General features: G+C 42.6%; 1 protein-coding gene across 1 annotated transcript in view; it reads right to left on the reverse strand.

Annotated features, from left to right (window-relative positions):
* Positions 1-21507, reverse strand: part of LOC140119406 (uncharacterized) — a 47596-nt gene extending 26089 nt beyond the window's left edge. Inside the window, exons 1-12 of the mRNA XM_072138404.1 lie at positions 21373-21507; positions 19502-19640; positions 18983-19119; positions 16177-16294; positions 14997-15125; positions 13790-14013; positions 9220-9310; positions 6545-6619; positions 4023-4162; positions 2313-2466; positions 1008-1083; positions 659-748 (exon numbers count right to left, since the gene is read on the reverse strand). Of these exons, the coding sequence (XP_071994505.1) occupies positions 659-748; positions 1008-1083; positions 2313-2466; positions 4023-4162; positions 6545-6619; positions 9220-9310; positions 13790-14013; positions 14997-15125; positions 16177-16294; positions 18983-19119; positions 19502-19640; positions 21373-21438 (1439 nt within the window). The 5' untranslated portion in view covers positions 21439-21507. The remainder of the gene's footprint in view (positions 1-658; positions 749-1007; positions 1084-2312; positions 2467-4022; positions 4163-6544; positions 6620-9219; positions 9311-13789; positions 14014-14996; positions 15126-16176; positions 16295-18982; positions 19120-19501; positions 19641-21372) is intronic.
* Between the last annotated feature and the right edge of the window lie 1827 nt (positions 21508-23334).

Raw genomic sequence — 23334 nt, forward strand, 5'->3', positions numbered from 1 at the left:
AAATAATGGATCACAGCTCCTAATAAACATATATTTATAATCATGCTGCTGGGCTCTAACCAGAAGAACATGCCTAGGCATGGGAGGTCATACAGGCAAGTGGAGGCCACACACCCAACTGAGCCTCATCTCCTTGTCTGGAGGCATTTACACTGATGTTGGATCAGCCTGAAATGTGATTTTCCACTTTGACTTTGAGTATCATTCCAAATCCAGACCTCCATGGGATATTAATTATCACTTTCATTGACCTTCTTTATGTTTTCTTATGATAGTTCTGTATGCATTCCACTATGTATTGAATAAGAATTGCAACTGGAATATTTTATCCATTGAGATCAGACATTTCGTATTTCAGCTTTTTCTTATTTTTGAAAAAAAAAAAAAATAGAAGATACAAAAAACAAGTCCCTAGTCTGCACATTAATTAAAAAAATAAGACTAAAAGTTATTTCTCTCCCTAGCAATTCTCTCAAATAGAAAAACTATTTCCATTTTTCTTACACAGCCCCACCGAAAAAACTTTAGTAAAAATGTTTTATGTGTCTCGAATTGGTGCCATATAGAAACATAGTCATTCTCCCGAAAACAAGCTCATATTACACAAGTTTATATAACATAGGTCTTTTTTTGTACTGTTTGGATCCACAGTTTTAACCTTTTCTGCTCCTCTTCCCGCTGTTGTCTCTGATGTTCTTCTCTCTGTTTGTTTTCCGCCATTTGTCTTTTTGAGGTTTCACGTTCTTCTCTGCAATTACACAAATCGTGAGAGGCATAAAGTCAACAAGAATGACATTTATATGACTAATAGGATGACTTATTGTACATTCTCCTCATTCGTCCTTTGTCTGAAATATTGTTGTGTCTCCTGATAACACGACTGAGATCATTTTATTTTCAGCAAACCGTCCTATTGCTATTTACTAATCAGTCTCATTCTAATGGAAACGTTTCATCTTACAGATAAGATTTCATTAGTTTGATGCCTGGTTTCACAAAAACCGTACCTAGCTTTTCTTCGGTCTTGGGGTCTTGTTCTTGGATGTGTTGTCACTTTGGTAACATAACTCCAATGTGGGGTAGCTTAAAAATACAAATCATAATATTTTTTTATAATATCAAACAGTGTAGTCAGCTAAAAAAATTATATTCTTTTGTGATCTGGGAAACATCCACCCCACAACTATCCTGGAAGCCTGGATGAGCATCAATGTGTTCTCAATACGGAGAGAGTAATAAGCCAGTATCAGACTCTCTGGTTTTGACTTATCTCATGTGAGAACATCTTTAAACCCAATATGCCCAATCCTTTACCTCTTCACCTTCCATCTGTGTAGAGCTAGGACACCCCTAGACACATTAGATGGTCATTTGATGCCCATGTTTAAAGGCAGGTTCAGCCAATACTTATGTAATGTTGGGCATTTATCAATTTCGGCGCAGGGTCCATGTTTTTCTTATTTTACGCTGGGATGTGAGATTGTGGTGCAAGGGGTTAATGAATTGGCGCACAACCAAAAAGGGGTAAGCATTGGTTCCTCATTCATGAAGGTAAAATAGAACGTCGTAGACCAGCTTTTTGTAGCTCTAAGTGTGTGCCAAAAGTGTTGCACCAAAAAGTGTGTTGGAAGCGCAGGAAAAGTGTTGGATTCCCAAGCGACGCCCAAATTGTGTGCCCAAAAAAATAAATTTGTGAGTGTCGTAAAAACACCAATATTGGTGGAAAGTCAATGAGGAATGCCACCCAATGTTCCACATTTTTCAAAAATAGTGCAAACTGGACTATGTGCAGTTTGCCTGTAGAGGGTGCAGTGTGCGAGAGATCCATGAAAAGTGTTGCACGTTCTTCTGGCGCCCCCTGCACTGCTCCAACAAAATGCACTAACATTTTTATGATGCAACTTTAACACAATTCTGTCAGACACTGCATGATAAATGTGTCAGACTCTGCACAGGAGCGCGCCTTTCAGTGCAGAATTTTGTGTACAATGTACAAGCAGTTTGCGCTAAAAAGAACCTGCATAATTAGACAAAAAACTGATGGAGGGGCTTCAATAAATGTGGGCAGTGTCGGACTGGGTTTCCTTAGGCCCACCAGAGAAAATAAATCTGGGGGCCCACTCTTTATTATCCCCCAGGAAATATACTCGGGCAGCCTCCAAATTGTGGTGTTTTCTGGTGGACCTCTGGGGTGCACTATTGGGTTGAGCCAGGGCCCACCGGAGGATCCTCTGCTACTCTGGTGGGCCAGTCCGACACTGAATGTGGGCCAATGAGTTTGGCCACCTTCATCCAGAATAACTTCTACAAACCTTGTGTTGGATCATGAACTGGAAATTGACTGCTGCCTCCCTTGTTCAATGTGGTGAAGAGGTCTTCATAGAAATACTTGTTTATCAGAGACTGAAATTCCTGAATAGATAAAGATATCCCTGCTGTCTTTAGCACTGCTTGTATGTCATTTTCCTAAAGGAAGAGAAAGATTGCAAACAATAAAAATAATACTATATAATAGAAAAAAAAATAAGCCAGTGGCAAGCGGCAGGCTAGACTTCAGAGTCACATTGAGTGTTAGAAATATACAATTGGTTTTACTTTTCTATTACATGTGGGGGCTGATGTGTCCAAGAATTGCCATCTTTTAAGCCGTATCCAGCAAAATCAATGCCCTGATTTACTATGTGAGATCACACAATGTGTAATAAATGGTTACAACTTAAGTGTTGTCCAGTGACAAGAAGTTACTTACTTGCTGATTAGTGGATCATAAGAACAGGGGTCCATTGTACCCCCTTTGTACCCCAGATGAACAGATCAGCCAGTTGTGCCATAAAGTCTCCATGGGACTGGATGGCATGCTTAAACTCCTTAACAAACTTACTATCCATCAAGGGGCCCTTTAATAACAACACCATCATTAAAACATTATAAATATAATAAATAAACACACAAAAATTCCTTGCTGGGTGGTAAACAGGTCAAAGCTTTTTTTACACAGCAAAAACCATAAATGTGAAAACATAAGGCACTTGAATGAAATGGTTAGAAATAACAACCTTGTATGCCAGCTGGACTCCGAGCTGGCAAGTCAGCCAGCCGAGCATCACCATCTCCAACATTCTCCTTCTGCCACTAGTAGCCAGTATAATGCTACATGTCGCTGCGACCACCACCAAGCAAAAAGTGCCTACTCAATACCATCCTGAAGGCCTGACAAAAAGATATGGAGCCCAATATTATTCTAGTGTTCTCCATCAGGCCTCATCCAATTAGCGTTGTCACCTCCCAAATCACTATGACGTACCACCGCGTCTAGACTGAATAAAAGGAGACATGCGGGTATTAATAGGGCGTCTAGCTCTCTCCACTGCTGTAGCATCCCTTACCCTTTGCTACACTACACAGAGGACTATCTCCAACCAGACAATGACCACTTCTGAGACAAAGGAAATTATCCTCTCTAAATCCTGCCTCATCAGCGTCAACAATTCAGCTATCGTGACATAACAGAGGTCATTGCCGTCGGCATGAAACACTAGAATAACCAGGCAGGAGGAGGATATGATAATATTTAAGTCAACCCTTGTCAACTCTTTGACAGTAATCATAACACCTTGTGGATAGATTTACAAGTTGTCAGTGGATATACCGTATATACTCGAGTATAAGCCGACCCAAGTATAAGCCGAGGCCCCTAATTTTACCACAAAAACCTGGGAAAACCTACTGTCTCGAGTATAAGCCGAGGGTGGGAAATGCATTGGTCACAGCCTCCCCAGTATATAGCCTTCCAGACCATGCCCCATAGTATATAGCCAGCACCTGCCCCCCAGTATATAGCCTGCTAGCCCATATCTCCCAGTATATAGCCATCCCCCTGCCCCAGTATATAGCCAGCAGTGGGGGAAGCCACAAAGGTGAGTTTTGATATATTTTTTTTACTCGAGTATAAGCCGTGTTTGGTATATATATGTGTGTATATATAGGTATAACTTCTATTATGTAGATCATTCAATACTTACTGTGGTTAAGCCTTTGAGGTGTCTTTGGAGTAACATGAGGAATGCTAAACCAAAATCTGGTAGACAGTTAAACTCCGGCTCATCAAGCCCCAGGATATACTGATCCCACACATAGAGTAATGTATTCATATTGAGATAACCTGTGGTAAGTACATGTGTAAATCTGTCATGTTTAATACTCTAACCATCATATTACAAACCAAAAATAACAAAATCTAAAACCTAACATAACTGAACGCTAACATTTTTAGTCTTTCCGCTACGTAGAATCATTTTTCTTATCAATTTTGTAGGATCAACAGGGTGACTTTAAGTGTCTGAGATATAGTGACTTTTAGCTATTTTTAGTATTCTACGTAATATGTGTCTAAAACCTGAGACATCAGTGAGATTTGTCTTGTTCCCTCTCCTTCATTTACCATGAAAATCAGGTTCTAATGAAAGTCAGACAGGGCGATGGCGGCACTCATGTAATGATAATGTAGTCATGGCTCCTTCAGGCAAATATAGTTTATCATGGATTTCTGATTTGTGTGTATAAATACCCAGTGTATGTGACAACCTAATATTCTCCAATAACATTCAAATGTACTTTGGGGGAGATGGTTCGGGGCTTGTACAGTTTTACAATGGGGCATGGAGGACGTGAGGGCAGGGTGTGGACGGCGGTGATGTGGGCCAGTATCGCTGCCTGCTACAGTGAGCTACCACTGAAGCTGTTGTAGATTTGTACACAAGTGCAGCCCACCTGGCAGGGAGAGCAGGAGAGCAGCGCCTCAGGCGGCGCCACAGGGGCGGCTCATTCATCATACACTGGTACACAAGCACAGGCATATGATAGATGTCCCCAATGTCTGTATGATGTTATTCTATGATAGGAAGAATATCATATACTAGACATTGGCACAAAGATGGTTGAAAATGTCATTAAAGGGGTTGTCCAGGATAAAAATATGCATTTTATATGCCGCTTACATCATCATTTCCCTGCAGGTAAGCCAGTACTGGGCCTCCTGTGGTACTTCCGAAATCTGTTGTGAGTTAGGAGGGTCTACAGGGCTATAGCCAATCAATGGCTGAGTGGTGACATTACACAGACACTGGCTTGACGTCCATTGTCTACAAAACATAACACTCAGCCACTGATTGGCTGTAGCATTCATGTGTCTCCCAACTTTATGAGCGGAGCAGGAGGCCCAACGCTGGATTGGAACTATATTTGGGGTAATCACTTTTAAATGGACTTTGATTCTGTGTACATGTTATTACTAGTCTCAAGACTAATTACTTGAATTATATTTAAAAATTTTCTTTTCTTAGCTATTTGGGACCAATAGAAGATTTTTTCAATCAGAAATCTATGAACCATTGTAGGGGGCTAACCTAAAGTGAAATAATCACAGCAGTTGTCATAATTTTGTCACATCCATTAAGATTTATTAATTGATAGATAAGATATATCATTTATTAAACAGGGGTCAGATCTATTATAATCTCATCTCTATCAGAGCTCATACACATAAAAGACCAAATATGATGGTAGCATCAAACTATTTTACACATAAGGGGATGTGCTGACTCCTTTCTAATGGATTGTGTCAGTTAAAGGGGTTCGCCAATAAAAAAAATTTCTCACATTTTAATCCCGTAGTGATGTTTACACAATAAAGATAATTTTTAATCCCCTTACTCCACAAATTTACTCAGTTTTATTGCTGTTTTAGCTCCTATAACTCAGTGGTGGTCAGTTTAAAATTACAGACTGTAGGCGGGGACTCTCTAAGCAGACACTTCATGATCCCTCTGTGCTGTGAGATGCTGTGTGCTGAAAATGTGTTTAGATTATTAGAGCACAGGGTTTATCTACACTTTTAATTAGCTTCCGAACCTTCTACTAGTAACTGACACATAAAAAAAGAAGGTGAGACAGATTAGAGATAATGAGATCCATGAGATGGATATAAAACACTATGACACTCGCAGCTCTGCTAACTCACATATAATGCACACAGCGTCAGCACTGCTATATGCCTCCCTCCTGTATAAAGACCTTATCTTATCTGTAGCTTGTAGAGTAAGTCTCTGCACGCTGCTCGCTGGTAGGAAGTGTCGTGTCTGAGCTGGTCTTGTAATGCAGGGGGAGGGGCAGAGAGCGCTGCAGTGTGCAGACAAGAGATGCTATTTATGAGAAGAATCCGACCATAGTCAAAAGATTAACAGTCGGATTCTGGGGCAACAAAAATTGTAAACACCAGGACAGATAGAGACAGGTTGGAATTTTATGTTAATAACAGTGAATTAGAGAATGTGTTTTTTTATTATCCTGAGTATAGTTAGGAATTTTGTTTTCATGGGAATGCTCCTTTAAAAAGGGTCAAATTTCAACATGGCCAATTTGTTGTTCTCATTGGAGGTGAGCAGTGGCTTTTTGTCCTCTCTCAATAGAGAAAATGTGATTATATACCAGTTCAATGAATGTTTGACTTTGGGTTTATCAAATAAATACACAAAATAATTTTTACCAACAAAGAAGACCTGGTAGATGGGTTGCAATATCCTTTGCAGACCAAGTATCAAGGCATCATCTGGATTGCTCGCTGTCCCATAACAAAAAAAGATAAAACAAGTGATTTATTAATATTGTCTTGGGTTACATTCACACGATGTATGCCTGCCGTACCGTAGTATCCTATCTTTCTACAAGCTACAGAACGGTACGGTGCCGCGAGGCCATTGCGATGTATGGGGGACATATATACGTACATATATAGCCCGTACAGAGGCCATGAAAATACATGGATCACAGATAAGTGCAGCAGAATGCACAGAGCATAGGTGGATGTCGGCCAAGTACATGGATCATAGGCAGAAGAAATCAAAGCATACAGAGCATAGGCAGAGGTCAGCACAGTACATGGAGCACAGACAGAGGTCAGCACAGTACATGGAGCACAGACATAGGTCAGCATAGTACATGGAGCATGGACAGAGGTCAGCATAGTACATGGAGCATGGACAGAGGTCAGTATAGTACATGGAGCACAGACAGAGGTCAGCATAGTACATGGAGCACAGACAGAGGTCAGCATAGTACACAGAGCACAGACAGAGGTCAGCATAGTACATGGAGCACAGACAGAGGTCAGCATAGTACATGGAGCACAGACAGAGGTCAGCATAGTACATGGAGCACAGGCAGAGGTCAGCATAGTACATGGAGCACAGACAGAGGTCAGCATAGTACATGGAGCACGGACAGAGGTCAGCATAGTACATGGAGCACGGACAGAGGTCAGCACAGTACATGGAGCATGGACAGAGGTCAGCACAGTACATGGTGCATGGACAGAGGTCAGCATAGTACATGGAGCATGGACAGAGGTCAGCATAGTACATGGAGCACAGACAGAGGTCAGCATAGTACATGGAGCACAGGCAGAGGTCAGCATAGTACATGGAGCACAGGCAGAGGTCAGCATAGTACATGGAGCACAGGCAGAGGTCAGCATAGTACATGGAGCACAGGCAGAGGTCAGCATAGTACATGGAGCACAGACAGAGGTTAGCATAGTACATGGAGCACGGACAGAGGTCAGCATAGTACATGGAGCACAGACAGAGGTCAGCATAGTACATGGAGCACAGGCAGAGGTCAGCATAGTACATGGAGCACAGGCAGAGGTCAGCATAGTACATGGAGCACAGGCAGAGGTCAGCATAGTACATGGAGCACAGGCAGAGGTCAGCATAGTACATGGAGCACAGGCAGAGGTCAGCATAGTACATGGAGCACAGGCAGAGGTCAGCATAGTACATGGAGCACAGACAGAGGTCAGCATAGTACATGGAGCACGGACAGAGGTCAGCATAGTACATGGAGCATGGACAGAGGTCAGCATAGTACATGGAGCATGGACAGAGGTCAGCAAAAAACATGTAGCACAGGCAGAGTTCAGCACAGTGCATGGAGCACAGACAGCTCGGCACAATACATGGAGCACGGACAGAGGTCAGCATAGTGCATGGAGCACAGGCAGAGGTCAGCAAAGAACATGGAGCACAGGCAGAGGTCAGCATAGTACATGGAGCACAGGCAGAGGTCAGCATAGTACATGGAGCACAGGCAGAGGTCAGCATAGTACATGGAGCATGGACAGAGGTCAGCAAAGAACATGTAGCACAGGCAGAGTTCAGCACAGTGCATGGAGCACAGACAGCTCGGCACAATACATGGAGCATGGACAGAGGTCAGCATAGTGCATGGAGCACAGGCAGAGGTCAGCAAAGAACGTGGAGCACGGACAGAGGTCAGCACAGTACATGGAGCACGGACACAGGTCAGCATAGTACACAGAGCACAGACAGAGCTCGGCACAATACATGGAGCACAGGCAGAGTTCAGCACAGTACATGGAGCACGGACAGAGGTCAGCATAGTACACAGAGCACAGACAGAGCTCGGCACAATACATGGAGCACAGGCAGAGTTCAGCACAGTACATGGAGCACAGGCAGAGGTCAGCATAGTACATGGAGCATGGACAGAGGTCAGCACAGTACATGGGGCACGGACAGAGGTCAGCACAGTACATGGGGCACGGACAGAGGTCAGCACAGTACATGGGGCACGGACAGAGGTCAGCACAGTACATGGGGCACGGACAGAGGTCAGCACAGTACATGGGGCACGGACAGAGGTCAGCACAGTACATGGTGCATGGACAGAGGTCAGCACAGTACATGGAGCATGGACAGAGGTCAGCACAGTACATGGTGCATGGACAGAGGTCAGCACAGTACATGGTGCATGGACAGAGGTCAGCAAAGAACATGGAGCACAGGCAGAGGTCAGCATAGTACACAGAGCACAGACAGAGGTCAGCATAGTACACAGAGCACAGACAGAGCTTGGCACAGTACATGGAGCACAGACAGAGGTCAGCATAGTACATGGAGCACAGGCAGAGTTCAGCACAGTGCATGGAGCACAGACAGCTCGGCACAATACATGGAGCACGGACAGAGGTCAGCATAGTACATGGAGCACAGGCAGAGGTCTGCACAGTACATGGAGCACAGACAGAGCTCGGCACAACTGGACATCACTGAGACCCCTACCGATAAATTTCATGGGAAAACCCCTTTAAAAACAATCAATACAATTATTTGAAAAGAATTAATAAAAAAATTACCTCACCTTCAGTTGAATAGATATTTTGGATGGTTTCGGCAAGGTTACGGTCCACACTTTGTAATTTTGAAGAAATTGTTTGGAATATTCCACTTTCCTAATATAAAGACAAAAATTGCTTACATTTTATTCACTCAATGGGGAGAGTTATCAGGATTTATAAGCCAGTTTTCTGGCGTACAATCCCTGAAATAATCAAAATCCCTTGCAAACCAGGATTACTTTAGCCAAATACATAACCAGGCCAGAGTCTCCTGATGTATCCGGCACTGCCGTAAGGTGCAGGGTTTTATCATACCATAAATTGTATGATAAATTTCCTCTGATGAAACCATCTTTACCAAATCCATCTCTTTGCATCTCTTGACCTGATATCTTTCCTCCTAGTTTCCTCCGGCAATCAGTGCTATTATTTTTGGCAGCCATTAGGCAATTGACTAGTCCTGTTAAAATAGTTTAGTTCCACCAACCTTACTACTATATGTGCACCCACTGAACTTCAAGTATGAAGACATGGCCCACAACAAATATCAAACACCATATATAGGGTTTCACATTTCTATATATTTCCATCTTTATTATGTTCCACATATTTTTATACTCTGGGCAACCAGAAATGTAGATAATAGTTGCCACAGATTAGTGGATAGGATTAAAATAATTTCAGATTAAGGCTTGCTGCACATGCGTGGTCTGTGGAAAGGGAAATGTGTACTGGTTAGATCCCACAGACCAAGCAAATTTCCGTGGACAGAAAATATTGAATTATGATGCAAGGAATCCCTGTCTCCCAGGTGAACAGCAGCGGCGACACTATTAGAGGTGTTTCTGTGCTGGCGTTGCTGTTCAGTCGGCACATAATTCACTATGATGCAAGGACTCCTATTTACTGCACTTTACTGGGACAGTGGGATCTGACCATCATATGAGCCGGTTTCCATGGACCGGGCACGATCATGTGCAGGTAGCCTTAAAAAGCAGCATCAACTGCCCTTAGATGACCATTTTACAAAAATTATTCCATATTTAATTTTGGATGTGAAAAATAAGCCTTGATGTAATCCACTGGACACGTTGATGCAGAGGCATCAACGTTGATTGGATTTATACTTGTAGCTAAAAAGAAGAGATTCAGACAAATCCCATTTACAAGTTTACTTAAAAACCTTCAGTATATGTTGATTTATGCTGCAGGTTTTTGCTGTAGGGACTTGCAGGCAAAAATTCAGCAAATAAAAAAAATTGTATTTACTCCTTGTATCCCGACCCTAATATTTATTTTTATGCTTTTATTTCCTATTATTCATTGACAATAAAACTGCATTATTTTTCAGGCAAAACAACTGCCAATCACTTGAAAGTTAAAAATACTAGATTAAATATTGGAACAAGAACTGTGAATTCCAGCATTTTCCTATTAGATTAGCTCTGCAGATCCTCGGTGCCAGCTGGCAATGGAGAGTTTGATAAATCACCGCGGCACCAGTCTCTGAGGGAAATGAAAACGATTTCATTACTTTAATCTAGTTATAATATTGGATTGGATAAATTAAAGTAGACATCTTTTCTTTTAAACTAACAGGTAAGATGCAGTCAGCATTTTTATCCATATTTATCTTTAGTGAAGTTGCAAAGTAGATTTTTTTTCTCTGTTTTTAACACGTGAAAAATAAAAAAATTCACATACTACCTATCCAAAATTTGTAAACCCCCAGAAGAAGGCGTGCTAGCTGAAGCATACCATATATACTCTAGTATAAGCCGACCCAAGTTTAAGCCGAGGAACCTAATTTTACCACCAAAACTGGGAAAACCTATTGACTCAAGTATAAGCCGAGGGTGGGAAATGCATTGGTCACAGCCTCCCAGTATATAGCCAGCCAGCCCCCTGTAGTATATAGCCACCCCCTGTAGTTTATAGGCAGCCATCCCCTGTAGTATATAGCCAGCCAGCCCCTGTAGTATATAGCCAGCCCCTGTAGTATATAGCCTGCCAGCCCCCAGTAGTATATAGCCCGCCAGCCCCATGTAGTATATAGCCCACCAGTCCCCTGTAGTATATAGCCAACCCCTATAGCAGTGATGGCGAACCTTTTAGCGGCCGAGTGCCCAAACTGCAACCCAAAACCCCCCTTATTTATCACGAGGTGCCAACCAAAAATTAAATCAGTAACTTATTGCTCCCTGTTCAACAACTTGCAATCATATTGGCCTCCTGAGGACACCAACACAGTAGAAAGATGGAAAATTTACATCACTTCTTTCCAGTGTCCCTCTGTATACAGAGAATCGTGGGACCAGCAGGAGGTCCTCCAAAAATAATTCAGCCCTGTCTATACATTCTCCCTTTTCCTACAGTCCGAAGCAGCGAAGGAAGTATCAAAATATGACTGAAAGCAGCATCTTTTCAGTTACTTGAAACTGCTGGGGCAATGGCCTGGGTGCCCACAAAAAGGGCTCTGAGTGCCACCTCTGGCACCCGTGCCATAGGTTCGCCACCACTGCCCTATAGTATATATCCTGCTAGCCCATTTAGTATATAGCCTGCTAGCCCCCTGTAGTATATAGCCTTCCAGCCTCCTGTAATGTATAGCCTGCCAGCCCCCTGTAGTATATAGTCTGCCAGCCTGTTAAAGTATATAGCTAGCCCCCCCTTTAGTATATATTGCCTGCCAGTCCGCTGTAGGGTATAGCTTGCCGGTAAAAAAAAATAAATTCACTACTCACCAATCTGACGCCCCAGGTAGCAGCTCCTCTTCATCCTCATGCTGCAGGTCCACAACAGCTGAGTGCTTCACATGCGCCGGCACCAGGCAGCGACAGCAGCGGCTGACATCACAGTTGTGCGCCGGCTGGTCCGTGCGCACGGAGCTGTCGTGATCTGGTGCCTGCGCACATGAAGCATGAAGAGGCGCTGCCCTCGGAGCTGTCGTGGACCTGCGGCATGAATATGGAGAGGAGCTGCCCAGATCGTCGGAAAGGTGAGTAGTACGTTTTGCTTTTTTTTATATTATGCTGAAAAACTACATGGTAAGTACGGCCACCGTCATTCTGGTGTCTTCCTAACAGGGCCGGCAGCAACACTGGGCATACTGGGTAAGTTCCGGGGCCCAAAACTAATAGGGAGGGGACCGGATAATACTGTACATAAGGAATCCATGGGGGTGAGTGGGCTGTATGTAATGAATCCATAGGGCATTGATGGTACACCTTTTAGGGACTGAGTGCCGAAATGCCAATATAAAGTAACTCCCAGGTTTCAAACATATTGGCCCCCTGAGGACACCAATACAGGAGAAAGAAGGAGAAATTCAGGTTATTATTGTAGTTTCCCTCTAAAGTCTTCTTACCAGGATGAATCACGGATCCGGAAAAGGGGCTACAATGATAATCAAGCTCTTTTCACACCTCCTTGATTTAGGTCTTGAGTCCTGAATGGTGACCTTTGGCTGGGTGATGGCCTAGGTGCCCACAGAGACGGCTCTGAGTGCCACCTCTGGCACCTGTGCCATAGGTTCGCCACTACTACCATAGGGGGTGAGGGGCTTTATATAAAATAACTATGAGGGGGCTTTTTGGTATGACAAACTAGGGAATATTATAGGGAACAGGAGACCATTTTATTTTCTGAATTTTTAATGCCGTCACGTGAGTTCACTGCAAATGGGCCTACTGATCTACAGATATTGGGCAGTCCGCAAGAAGGTTTGATTGTATTGTATACATGGGTATGAATTATGTATTGAACATTCAACTATCCTGTCTTCCTTTCAATATTTGGAATTTTTTATCATGCTAATGTAACTTCTTGAAAATTGGTTCTATGGACATATGTAATATTGTTTATTAATGGAGTTGTAGGTGTGTGTATGTGTGTGCATGTGTATGTATGTGCATGTGTATGGGTGTATATGTGTGTGTATGTGCTCTAGTGAAGCTTCAGGGATGACTTTCTTTTTGTGTAACCGACACATTATTCCCTGGCCAACATATCCCATTGTATAAGCATACAGTGATATATGTCTGTGCCATACGTTGTAAGGACACGTTGGAATCCCCCTAAAACCATGATGTGAACCCAGCCTCACTATGATCACATTTATTGCTTGTACTATTGGTCTATGCAAAGTTTGTTGTAAAGTTAGTGAATTTTTAAAGGCAAAATCACAAAAACCTTTCCCCCTTCATCTGTCTGAAAAGTCATATACAGGCGGTCCCCTACTTAAGGACACCCGACTTACAGACGACCCCTAGTTAAAGACGGACCCCTCTGCCCACTGTGACCTCTGGTGAAGCTCTCTGTATGCTTTAGTATAGTCCCAGACTACAGTAATCAGCTGTAAAGTGTCTGTAATGAAGCTTTATTGATAATCCTTGGTTCAATTACAGCAAAAAGTGTTGAAACTCCAATTGTCACTGTGGCAAAATATTTTTTTATCTGGATCTAGCATTATAAAATATACAGTTTTGACTTACATACAAATTCAACTTAAGAACAAACCTACGGAACCTATCTTGTACGTAACCCGGGGACTGCCTGTATAACAAACTGTAATATGTGACAGAGCCAAATTACCTCTGGTTGCTCATTCCGATGCATGATGGGTGGTCTGGATTCCATAAAGCTGATGTATTCCTCAACCAACTGAGTGGACAGTGAATCCAGCGAGGTACTAGGTTTAGATGTTGCAAAGATTGTCTGTGCTAGAGGCACCACCAAAAAATAGTCTTCGTCTAGCAGGTTGATCTTAGCATATTTATGACAATAGGACATCACATTTCGCATACATCTTGCAATGCCTAAAATGCAACAACACAACATTGTTCATTACCCCCTAGAGTCATTTCAGGTTAGGCATAATAATGATACCATTTAGGCTGGGTTCACATCATGTTTTTTTGCATACTGCTGACGGAAACGTTTTTTTGCCGAATGTGTGCTACAGCGTAACCATTCACGTCTGTGGATATGATGGATGCCCAAACTGTGTACATTTGTGCATCTGTTTCCTTTTTTTTTGGTTGAAAAAAAACGTGGGCTGTTGCATTTTTCATGTCCTTTTTTAGAAACCGTATGCAAACGCTGTATAGACGTGGTATGCATAAAGTGCATACCTATGCATCAATCCGTCACATCCGTTTTCATGCCCAAATTTGGATCTTAAAATTCTCCATTTTGGTAAGCACACTTGGAAATGGCTTCGGAAGGAGCAGGAAGCGGAATTGAAAAATGGATGCCAACATATTCGCGGATATGACGTATACTTAAAAAAAACTTAGAATGCATCCATTTTTGCCAATTTTTAAACTTTTGCATTGCAGTATACATCTGGCGGATGCAAAAAACATGATGTGAACCCAGCCTAAACACTGGGAATAATAAATACTGTTAGGAATTTAAGGGGGTTGTCTGGGAAAATCTCAGCTTATTTTTAAGATTTTAAAAGATTAACAATAGTGGTTATTGATTACAAAGACTCTCCTGCCCTATAAGACCCAGTATAGTGATAAACAACATAGAAAGTACATGGAATGTAATACTCAGTTTCTCCTCTGGGAGTGCTGCAGGACAATCAAACACTTGCTCTACAGATATTTTTGATTAATTATATAGATTTCTAAAGATCATGACAGCAGGTCGGCCTGTGTCCTGCTTCTAACTAGGTCTCTGTTCAGACAAAAATAAATTGTTCAATGTGATTCAACTTTCAATGCTGTAAATTGTTCAGCACCTTCAATTCCATCTGTACCGAGCATCGATCAGCTTTGGGCACAACACTTACCCTTGTTGTCTTTCAGGTTTTGAAATGTTGGTTCCTTTGCGAGCAGATCCTCACAATGTAGAGCTACCTCTCTGTCTAGTACAGATCGGGCCTTGTTCATAGACACATGTGTCAGATATTCTGTGCGGGCTGTGAGAAACAAAAGTACATCATCAACTTCACATTTCTGTGGTCTGCTCATAGGGGGGCAGCTCCTATAGGATATAATGGGGAAAAAAATCACCCTGTAAAAAAAATTGGTCTTCACAAAGGGGTTCTCTTCACTGTATCTTTATAACTTCTTTCCTGGTATGGGCAGTAAATTAATTAGCTCAGCCTCCATTTCATTGCATCTACAACCATAATTCTGGACATTTCTGCACTATACAACACTGAAAATAGAAGGCTTTGTACAATCTGCTAAGGTCTGCCTGCTGTAAAACATGCTGCCTGCAGATAGGGCCCTGTGTACAATGTGCTCAGCTCCTCCTGCTCTATAACATGCTGCCTGCAGATAGGGCCCTGTGTACAATGTGCTCAGCTCCTCCTGCTCTATAACATGCTGCCTGCAGATAGGACCCTGTGTACAATCTGCTCAGTTCCTCCTGCTCTTTAACATGCTGCCTGCAGATAGGACACTTTCTACAATCTGCTCAGCTCCTAATGCTATAAAACATGCTGCCTGCAGATAGGACCCTGTGTGCAATGTGCTCAGCTTCTGCACTTTAACATGCTGCCTGCAGATATTAAACTATATACAATGTGCTCAGCTTCTCCCGCTTTATAATATGCTGTCTGCAGATTAGTGATGGGAATTATGTCTCTTCTTAGTGAGCTGGCTCATTAGGCTCCATTCTAATCGTTTGCACATTATTACTTCAGATAGGACACTATGTACCAACTGCTTAGCTCCTCCTGCTCTATAACATGCTGCCTGCAGGTAGGACACTATGGGGCACATTTACTAAGGGTCGTGCTGCTCACTTTCGTCAGACTGTTCACCTTTTTCAGGGATTACACGGCTTGCACAGGTATTTAAGAAGTGTCTGCGCTGGGATTTTGGCGCATGCGACCCTTTTTTGGCCCAGCTGCGCTGACTTTCATGCAACACATTTTCTATGTGACAGGTTTTTTTTTAATGGGTTATAACTGAAGTTACATAAGGAGAAACCAAAGTAACATATACTTACACAATCCTTACCTTTTGTATTGGATAAATGCAGTTTCCAGGCCAGAGTTCTCAGTGTGATTGGAATAGGCTGATTTAGAAGTGCACGCAGTTTTACCTTCATGCTTGGTCTGTTTTCTAATATATTGATCTAGAAACAAATTATAATATAGCTGGAATATTCACCTGTAAAATATACCTACCATAATTGTATATTTATAAAATATTTGATAATTTTTCATAATCATGAGGGCAGCAATATAAAATATTATTCTTTTAGAATTAAACACAGTACATGAATAAGGGGGCATATAATTATCAGGACCTCTGTGCCATGTCAGTGGCGCAGAGGCCCTGAAATAATTGTAAATGCTTGCTTATTGCTAGCACTTGCAATTATTTGCCCCAATCCGCCACCTTCATGCCAGTGGGCGTGAAGGAAGGGGGGGCGCGGCCGGCTGGGAGTGGGCCGGCACGGGGCGTTACTGGCCCCACGCCGTCGCACTCCCTGCTGCCGTTGACTTTTCACATGCCAGGCTCTGCGTATGATAAATATCCCCCAAGGTATCATGGCAAGATCTGAACCTGTTGTTTCCCACTTCTGGAAAAACTTATGTGAAAAATGATAAAATAAACGAGATCTGACCTTTAGGCCTCTTGCCCTTGAGCTCCATGTGCTGAAAGGATCTCACAACCCAAACCTCTGATAACTGGGATGTACTGACATGCTGGGGCTCATTTACTAAGGGTTCTGCTTTCCTTAGCTTTTGTCGGACTGTGTACTTTTTTTGGGGGATTGCACGGCTTGGACAGGTATTTAAGAAGTGTCTGCAACGGGGTTTTGGTGCACACGATCCTTCTTTGGTGCAGCTGCGCTGGCCTCCATGCGACACAAATTAGGGTGCATGTGGTTGGATGATCCGACTGATTCGGACTTTCAAATTGTTTTGCAAGACCAAGCACTTAGATGCACCAATAAAAAGATGGTGAACTCTGTTGGACCTGAGCGGGGAAGCGACACATGCAGGGTATCGGCCGCACAATCGTAGTGAATCGCGGCACAGTGCATGATCGTCAGACAATGCACTTTCAGTGAACTCCAGTGGGAATGTAAGTAAATGGGGCAGATTTACTTACCGGGTCCATTCGCGATCCAGCGGTGCGTTCTCTGCGGTGGATTCGGGTACGGCCGGGATTCACTAAGGTAGTTCCTCCGACATCCACCAGGTGGCACTGAAGTCCGCTGAAATGCACTCAAGTACACCGGCCTATTCCTAGTGAAGGTAAGTGCAAGCTCCACGACACTTTTTGTTTTTTAAATGGGGCGATTTTTCCGAATCCGTCGGGTTTTCGTTCGGCCACGCCCCCGATTTCCGTCGCGTGCATGCCAGCGCCGATGCGCCAAAATCCGATCGCGTGGGCCAAAATCTCGGGGCAATACATGGAAAATCGTCGCAAATCAGAGATATTCGGGTAACACGTCGGGAAAACGCCAATCGGGCCCTTAGTAAATGACCCCCAATGTGCCCTTCATTTCAGTGATCAGAGGTTTGGGTCAGGAGATATATTCAGCGCACAGAGTACTGACTACACTTACTCGTGGGCAGGAGGCCTTAAAGGGAACCTTTTAAAGGTGATTTAAGACACTAAGACACCCACAGTCTTTGTGGACCAGTGGTTAAGCATTCCTAATCACTGTATATTACCTCTGTCCTATACTTTGTCCTTTCTCTGCTGCTACCAGTACCCGCAGTGTCTTTGGCGTAGGCCAGGGTAGTCTACCCCAATTGCACTGCGCATGCACTGTGGGTCTGTCACATGCGTATTAAAAGATTTACTACTCCAGCTTTATTGATGCAACGTGCAGCTGCTGCAACCCATTGTAACAGGCACCGATTTTTACAGGATATGACTACTGTGATTATCTTTGTCATCATTTGTTCTTATACTTTAGTACACGTGAAACAACATACCCAACTGTGAAAAAAGTCTAAGAGTTGAGAAATGAAATATATGGAAGTAAAATTGTCAAAAGATCCCATAGACCAGTGATGGCGAACCTATGGCACTGGTGCCAGAGGTGGCACTCGGAGCCCTTTCTGTGGGCACTCAGGCCATCACCAGAGATGACTCCAGGTATCTTCTTGCAGTCCCAGACAGCCCAGGACTTGCTGTGCACAGAGGTATATTAAAGTGACAGCTCTACCTGGGACTATTTTCTGCTTTATTGGTGTCCTCAGGTGCTGGTATCAATGAAAACTGTGACAGAGAAGGGAGTATAAATCACAAATTAAATTTCTGTGTTGGCACTTTGCGATAAATAAGCGGGTCTTTGTTGTAGTTTGGGCACTCGGTCTCTAAAAGGTTCGCCATCAGTGCCATAGACTATAATGGAGTCCATTAGGCTTCCATTCCAAATCTTTAGTTTTTTTTTATAGGCGATTTCTAATGGAATCTGCAAAGGAGGCTCCTAATGGAAAAGATTTGAACATAACTACAGAAGTAATTTTCCTTGTTGTCTGTAACCATAGAGATATGTAGGAATGCAAATTTCCTGTAAATACAATAAAGGTTATTTTTGTTCACTTTATCAGCCCATTAGTTGCTTTATTATTTGTCTTATTTTTACTGGCAAAGTACAAACTGTGAAATGGGACTGTAGTAATAGAGAGTAGGGCTGTTAAACTAGCATATCAGGGCCTAGGGAAACATGCAAATCCTGTAAAAATTGCCAGGTGTTACCTTCATTATCTTAATATCATATATTATATTTTTGGTAATAATAAGTGTGCAAAACTTGTTGTTTCCTTCTTTGTCTAGAAGAACAAATGCCACCTACCACTCCATCCTGAATATGTGACGCCATCACATCGCTCCTTGGGATGACACCATCTTGTTGTTCCTGATCAACACAATTGAGTATATTTTCTTCTAAACTTGAGCTGATGCGAGCTGAAAGATCATTGTAAATGGCACCTGGAAGTGAGATAAGACTATAGTGCATAAAGACTGTGCAGCGCTGCACAGAACTTGCCAAATCAGTCCCTGTCTGCAATGGGGCTCAACCTACCAGTATGTTTTGGAGTGTGGGAGGAAACGGGAGGACCAGGAGGGAGCCCACACAAACATGGAGAGAATATACAAACTCAGTACAGATGTTGTCCTGGATGGGACTTGAACCCAGCTGCAAGGCTGTAGTGCTAACCACTGAACCACCGTGCTGCCCTAAACTGTGCATCACAATATGTAAATCTGTAAGTAAGTGTGTACGTTTCTAAAAATTCAGCCATGCTGGCACAAGTTCCAGGATAATACTGTCGTATATGAAATATTCCAGGCTTGTGAAACACTCACATACCTGACTTTAAAGCTTTGGCTGCTTTTTCCAGGACAAAAATCTTTTCTGTTTCTGACAAGTCGTTGAAGAAGTTGATGTTATTCTCTGTCATCTGTTGTTGCACGGCATCATATAATTTACTTGTAAATTCCTTCCACTCCTGTCAATGCAGAGAAAAAAAATATTATAATGTCACTGATATAATAAGCCGAAAAGTGAATTCCAAATGAAAATTTGACTAATATCTAAGGCTACTTTTTCCCTCCTTGCACAAAGCTAAAGATCTCTTGTCTGTTTTTGTGGTCAGTTGGGCGAATCTTTCATGACTGGCATATTAGGGGTCATTTATGATCGCCTTTCAAACGGAAAACTGACGGTGATATTTTTCTTTCCCCTTGGTGCGCCTCTTGCGTCTTATTTATGAAGTGTCGGCGCCACAATATTGTTGTTATTCCGTCACTCACAACTTGTTCTTTTCTTGGGTGCAAAATAGTGCCGCCGCTTGTGAATCTGACACTTTTTCGGTGCTTCTGTTTTCATGTTTTATCCACCTTGGGGATTCACAAAAAAATGGAAGGCTGCAAAATGATGGCAGTAGCTTCATCATAGGCAAAGCCTAGCAAAGAATTAACCGACCACACCGTTTCTGCTGTAATTCCCACCCCCCGGTAAAACCTGGGGGCGGGGATAACAGCACAATGCGCCAGCACTTGATTTCTATGAGCACCCATCTACAGTAGGCAGTTTTACAAATTGACTGAAATTTTCTGGTTCTAGTCAGACACAAGGGCAATTTGTTACAAAAACTGAGCAAAATGGGTCGGTCATTTCAATTGCCCCTTTACTTCACATGGAATGAGGAAGGGATTGTTTTGAATCCTGCTGCTACTGCAGATTGTCCTTGTCCTGGTCCTGGCAATCCGTGTTCCCCCAACCTTAAAGTAGAGCAGATTATACTAAGTGTCCTATCTGCAGGCAACATATTATAGAGCAGGAGAAACTGAGCAGATTGTACATTGTGTCCTATCTGCAGGCAGAATATTATAGAGTAGGAAGAGCTGACCAGATTGTACAAAGTGTCCTACCTGAAGGCAACATGTTACAGAGCTGCGGTAGCACAGCAGTTTTCCATAGTGTCCTATCTGCAGACATCATGTAATACAGCAATAGAAACTGAGCATATTGTACACCTTGTCTTCTATGCATGCAGCATGGTATAAAGCAGGAGTTGCTGACCAGCTTGTACAGCAGAATTGCAGATATCTCTGTGTGAATACTGAGGGCTTTCAACCACTGATAGGATGGTCCAATGTATATAAAGCATAGAAAGAGTTAAACGATTTAAACAAAAATACTATGTCAATTTTCACAGCCCCTGCTGCTTTATAACATGCTGCCTAGGGGTGTATTGGGTGTGAATATATTGTATGTGTGTGTGGTGTGTATATACTGTATTTGTATGTGTGTGTATATGTTGTATATGGTATTGTAAGTATGTGTCTATTTGCTATAGTGGCTATATCTGCTATAGGGTCTATAGTTACCCCCCTGATGCTGACCTGCACATAACATTGCCTTGGGGCTGGTTGACTTCAACTACGCCATTGTATTATGAGACCTAGATTGGCAAGTCCAAAGTAATTGGCTGATTACACAGGGACAATTAATGATCCCTGTCCATCATAAACTTAGCTTTATAAGTTATTCACATAATAGATTACTTATAAATTCATCTTTAACATCAAAATTAACCTGAAATGATTAAATCTTCTCCTTGACTTACAGGCGCATTATTGTATCACAGCCTGGGCCAGACAGAGGATCTTCAGCTACTCCTTGGGTCAGAGCGACCCTTAATATTTATGTAGTTTATTTATGTAAAACTTTTTTACCTGCAGATTTTGGATCTGTAATTTAGTTTTTTCCAGCCACAGGACACTTGCTGAGCTCGCTGCCATGCCGTCCCCTGATTTGTATATTACCAGCAGGCGAGTTGCTACAACAAACTATGCAAAGCTGCACCGGACGGAGCGGAGGAGTACCTGGGCTTATGTACATTGTCAGGAGACACAAAGGATTAACTCCTTCTTTACTGACAGAGCCTGATATGCAAAGTTTATTTATTAGTGGCTCCTTATTTCCATACAACATTACAATGTATGGTAGTTGCTAATCTAACAACATGTAGACACCAATGTTTGATCATTAACATATGACTCCTGAGGACCTCACCAGTCAGAAGATCTGAGGGTTAGACCCTAAGGGTGGAAACCTAGAAAACTCCCTTAACATAGGCTGTAATTTGGGAATATAGATGGAAGAATAATGCATATTATATTCTTATTAATAAGTTAGTGATGGAGACTAACTCAAATCTATTCATTGTTTTTGTGGTTAACTCATCGACCTTGATTATTTTAGATGCAGATTAATAGAAAATGAGAGAATGAGAAGTTGTGTGTATTGTGGCAGGGTGGCTGCCACTAGAGAAGCTTTTGGGCATAAAATGTGCATTTTGCCTTATGAAAAGCTGAGTAGAAGACAGACCTGGAAAAGTTGGGTCTGTCTAATTAAGTTGATTAGTTTTCAGCTTTAGGGGCTGCACTAATACATGGGGCAGACTTCACACTGGGCTCCACCCTGGGGAAGAGACAGGCTACGGCAAAGGCCTGTGGAGCGGTGGCAGTGAACTGTTACTGTGTTTTTGGGGTGGCTGGCAGTAGGCCAGCACCTGGTGAGGTAGGGAACCTCGATGTATAGTAAATGCCGGAGAGGCTTAGGTATTATTTTTATGTTTTGAGTTTGTGTACTGCCAAATAAAGCTGGCTGAGGCCAGTTTTAACCTTACTCACATTGTGTGAATTCCCTGTGTGTGCTGGTCGTCTGCTTAGGAGACGACGATCCCCGGAGCTAATCCCTTACGCGCGCACACACCCGTTATAACCTTTGGCTCTAGCCTTACCCAGTCTGAAGCAGATGTGTGTTGTTAACGTCATGTCACCTCAGAGCTTCTATGTATCAATAGAGGCCAGCAGCAAAGGGAGGCACATGAGATAGTTAAGTACAACCCCTTTAATGTCAGTTTGCACCCCCCCCCCCCACAGCAACCAAATCACAATGAGGCTCATTTACTAAGGGTTCGCAGGCCACATTTTTGCCGAGTTTCCCGGCAATTTCAGTTTTGCACCACATTTAACAGGGGATTTTGGTGCACGCGATCGGATTTTGGCACATTGGCACCAGTTTGCACGCAACAGAAATGGGGGGGGGGGTGGCCATCGGACAACCCGACAAATTCAGACTAAGCGCGGGATTTAACATTTCAAATTGTGTCGCAAGACACACTTACAAGCACCTCACTTTCAGCAATTATCCCAAAAGTTTAACTTGTTGTCCACAAAGTAAATTACAATCTCGGAGAATTTTCTAATAGGCCTTAGGAGGAGTGAAAACCTTTGAATACAACACATAACCTTTAACCCCTTAAGGACGCAGCCATTTTGTAGCTTAAGGCTCAGCCCGATTTTTTGGATTCTGACCTGCGTCGCTTTATATGGTTATAACTTTTGAACACAGTTACTTATCAAAACGATTCTGAAAAAAAAGAAAATATGATAAATTTTTTGAAAAATTTGCCATTTTCGAAATTCAAAATCATTGCGTTTTCAGGCAGATAGATTTACCACCTAAATAAGTTGCTGAATAACATTTCCCATTTGTCTACTTTACATTTTCATAATTTCTGAAATGTTTGGATAATTTATTTTGATGTCACGCGGCTTACAAAAAGAATATCGCTTTTCCGTGCTGACCGAGGCATTTAACGGGTTACACACCCGCGATCGGAGCCGACT

The sequence above is a fragment of the Engystomops pustulosus genome, chromosome 2 (genome assembly GCF_040894005.1).
Source record: "Engystomops pustulosus chromosome 2, aEngPut4.maternal, whole genome shotgun sequence".
NCBI lineage: Eukaryota > Metazoa > Chordata > Amphibia > Anura > Leptodactylidae > Engystomops > Engystomops pustulosus.